A 3,927-nucleotide genomic window follows, 5' to 3' on the forward strand; every position below is an offset into this window, starting at 1 on the left:
GCCCCCACCCCACCAACCCCCAGCCCTCACTCTGACCACGTGCTGCCCTTCCCCCCACTGCCCCTGAGTTGCCAGGTGAGCAGCCCCCTAGACCCGAGCAACAGCTGAGCCCCCAGCCAGGCCAGGCCCCTGTCCCCTCCTCCCAGAGAGGCGCTGAGTCTGGGGAATCTGTGGTGAGGAACTGCGCGCCCTCCCAGGGGACGGCTGGAGACTCACTGACTCACGAGCAAGGGGTAGGAATCTTCCAGGAAGTCTCCTTCCCGCGCTCCCCTCTCCGCCGGGGCGGGCCAGCCAGCTCCTCTGTCGCCTCCTCTGTCCCAGCAAGCTGACAGGACACCCGGGCATCTGCAGGGGGGCACTTCTCCGGCTCATTCCTGGCAGGTGTTCCTGAACCTTCCCCGTGGCAGCCGGCCTGGGACGCGACCACCGCTCCTTCCGGCCAGGCCGGGGTGGGGGCGCAGGGCCGGCGGAGGTGGAGGGGAGCCCAGGCGGGCAGGCAGGCAGGAACCAGGCTTTGCAAAGGCTCAAACCAGAGGAAATCGCAGCATCGCGGGCCGGGGGGCGGAATGAAAGACTCTGCGAGTCGCCAGGAATTTGACTCTGTGAGCTGGTTTCCAAGAGGCTAAGTTAAGCTTCTCCAAGTGGATATTAAAAAGGAGCAGCCAGACGAGAAGCCCCGGGCGGAGGGGCTGGAGGGGGTGGAGAGAAGGCGCCGGAAGCCACTCGCCGCCGCACCTCGGGAGCCACCGCACAAAGCCCCCGCCGGCCGGTCCTCGGCCGCAGGACCCCGGGGACCGCGGGAGCCTTTCAAGGCCCACGTCCGGCCCGCGCTCCCGCCTCTTCTTTTTATTTCTCTTCTTCGCTCCCTTTCCCCTCCCGGTTCCAAGAGACAATGCTACTTCAGTTTGGAGCACAAACATATGATCAGCACATGGAAATGTGGTAATTTGGAGGCATTCGTGATTGCAACAGATTGAAGAAATTAGACCAGACAAAGAGTGTTTTTGGAGGAGGAGGAGGAGGAGGAGGCAGAAAGAGGGAGGGCGACGGGGTGAGAAAGGGGAGGACGTCTCTGGAAAGGGGGACGCTGGGACTCCCGCCTGCTGCTAAATATATCCGTAATGATGGAGAGAGACCGGATCACAGGTAGGCAAGGGGCCCTCCTCCCTGCCCCGTGCTGCCCCTTCCCCTTAACTCAAAACTTTCTTTATGCTTTGGGACATAAGCACCCAGGGGTCACCTCGGCTCATTTTTCCGGGCATATTTCTTTTCCTCTCTACTGTTCTGAGGTCCTGGGACATAATGTTCCATAATGTTCCAAAAGCGGAGCTTCGCTAAGTCTGGCTATTATTTAAACTCGCCTCTCCCTTCCCTCACTATTTCTCTTTCATTTCCCAGCGTGCCACTTTTGCATCTGAAGGCGGCTGTGAATGCTGAGACAGTGGGCGCTGAAGTCCAGGAAACGGTCTGGTGGGGGGGACCCGATTCTGGCGCTGGGGTCCGGTCCGGCGGCACCGGGGCGCCGCTTTGGTTTGTCTGTCCACCGTGTGGTTTGTTTGTCCGCTGCTCGCCAAAGTCTTCAAGGCCGCCTTGGTCTCCTCCCTGAAATAGCATTTTGGTGCCTTCCTGGGAGTTGATTACAGGGCTGGGAGCTCCCAGTGCCCAGACAAGATGTGCTGATGTGTGTGTGTGTGTGTGTGTATGCACACACAGTGGACAGAACTCCTCCTGCTCTGCCGGAAGCTTGGGGGAGTTGACCAAGGTGACCCCCACTTGCGGGGTTGGCGTCATCCGGGTCCTGTCCTCACCTGGGCACAGAGAACAGGGAGGAGGGTAGCGATGAGCATCCCTGTCTGGATGGGACGTTTCAGGACAGAGAGACCAGATCTGTGGGCTCTGCTCAGATTCTGGGGTAGAATCACTGATTAGAACATCTGAATGTCACGGCGGGGCAAGGCGTGAGGGCAGACGCCTGGTCCTTGGGTTGGAGGGGGCTTCCAGGTCCCTGGATTGGTATCCACACCGCACACAGCATGCGTTTTGAGTTACGTTTTGAGTTAAGGTAGCCCCGCACCGAGTGGGCTCAGCCCCATCAGGACTGGGCAAGAACCGACAAGAGGAGAGAAAAGAGGCTGCCCCTCCTAAGTCACCCCGGTTAAAAGTCCCCTGTTTCCAAGGTGGACCTCCTAAGATCCTTCTCCTAGGCGTGTGTCCTGGGTCAGCATCTGACGTCATCAGGAGTAGTTCCCATTCATTCCCCAGCCTGCTGCTTGCGGCGCAGCCCTCGCACCAGGTGCTGGGGTACACGGCGCAGGCTGAGACGTCTTGGGCATCAGCGTCCAGGCTTCAGGTGCTCTGAGCTGGCCCCTGGGTGTCTTCACAGGTGTCATCAGACTGTTCTGTTGTTTGTCACTGCGTGTGTTGTGGTGGGGACGGTGGACTCCCCAAGAAGCCATAGGGGAGGAAGGCATGTCTCCGTGGCTCCTCTGAAGGTGGCCCCTTGCCTGCTGCTCCAGGGGCTGATCAGATCCCAGTGTGGTGTCAGGGCGGATGGGGCACCCACAGGCAGGGGAGCTGCTGATGGGCGGTGGGTGTACGTGCGTATCCATGCCACTGGGCCCGCACCAATGGGCACCACGACCAACCACGGGAGCTGGGGTGGCCCCGGAGACTGCCAGAAGGCACGACTGGTGAAACCACACCAGTGACGTGGGCTGGCCGGGGTGGACGGGGTGGGAGCCGGGGTTCCCTGCTCTCAGCCTCGGCAGGGGCTGCCGGGTGCAGGACTTGGGAAGATGATCACTCTGCTGGCCTGGTGGTCAAGGGCCTCCCACCCAGCCTTCACTTTCACGGATGACCAAGCCAAGGCCCAGCTGGGTGACAGGCAACCAGAGAGCCAGAGCACAAGGGCTGGGAAGGGGTCTCTGGGGAGTCAGAAGTGGTGGCAACGTCCTGGAACCTCCCAGGCTGAGCAAACTCCAGGAACTTTTTCAGGAACTGAATAAACAGTCAGCTCTGTGCCTTTATAGCCTCGCCGAGCACCACGCCCTCGTGATGAGAAGTGGAGCGGGTGCCTTCCCCTGGGCTACGCCTGAGGAGAAATTGGGATTTCCTAAGAAATCCTCATTTAAATGCATTTTCATCCAAAGATACTTATTTCTTTCAAAGCTTGGGTTAGAAACCTGGTTCCAGAAAATGCAGGTCCTCAAGCTGTCCCTCCAAGTTCCTCAAACCTGGTTGGACCTTGACCTTGGTCTTTAATTGTAACTCAGAGCTTCAGCGGCCCCTGGGGAAGCTATCTCTACCCTGTTCCTGCTGGGACCTCGAGCAAGTCGCTCTGTGGCCCTAGGCTCCATTTCCTAATCTGTAAAGTGGGGGAGACGGAGCAGCAGGGCCCCCCAGGCCTTGCCCCCCCGCCACCAGTGGGCTCTGAGCTGATTCTGGGGGTCCCCGTCTCCTGTGGGGCTGCCGCTCACAGTCCCTGCCCCTCTGGGACCCCATTAGGCAGTTGAGGTAGCTGCCTCCCTCCCCAGCGGGACACCGAGTAGGAGTGAGGCTGGAGTCACGATGCCCAGCGTGTGTGGATGGTGGCCTGTCTGGCCAGACGCCCCACCCGCCAATTTCCAGAATCGGCTGTTCCTGCTCATGACCCGCTGGGCTGGCATTTAAGGAGGGTCTGGCTGGCTCTTGGCCACTGCCCAGCAGCTGTCCAGGAGGGGTTGGTGGGGAAGGGGCTTGGGGCAATTGGGGGCTATCTCAGGAGACCTCAGGTGTCCCTGCTCCATCTCCCGGGAGCACCAACTCCTGCCCGGTTTGGGGTCCGGGTTCTCTGGGGCAGCCACGCCGTCTCCAGCTCCCTTGAGGCTGAGGCTGTGCCCTGGGAAGATGCCGGAGGGCTTGTCAGCAGGCCGGGATGAGTCACCGAGC

At 60.5% G+C, this 3,927-nt stretch overlaps 1 protein-coding gene across 3 annotated transcripts in view; it reads left to right on the top strand.

Annotated features, from left to right (window-relative positions):
* SEPT9 (septin 9) overlaps nt 1–3,927 on the top strand; it is a 181,089-nt gene that overhangs the window by 30,280 nt on the left and 146,882 nt on the right. The window contains exon 1 of one of the 3 annotated variants that reach the window (XM_010856235.1): nt 179–1,146. The exons of the other annotated variants lie outside the window; for them this stretch is intronic. Within the exon in view, the coding sequence (XP_010854537.1) occupies nt 1,122–1,146 (25 nt within the window). The 5' untranslated portion in view covers nt 179–1,121. Of the gene's footprint in view, nt 1–178; nt 1,147–3,927 lie in introns of those variants that run through there. 3 annotated transcript variants of the gene reach the window in all.

The sequence above is a fragment of the Bison bison genome, unplaced genomic scaffold, assembly GCF_000754665.1.
Source record: "Bison bison bison isolate TAMUID 2011002044 unplaced genomic scaffold, Bison_UMD1.0 scf7180017864371, whole genome shotgun sequence".
Lineage (NCBI taxonomy): Eukaryota > Metazoa > Chordata > Mammalia > Artiodactyla > Bovidae > Bison > Bison bison.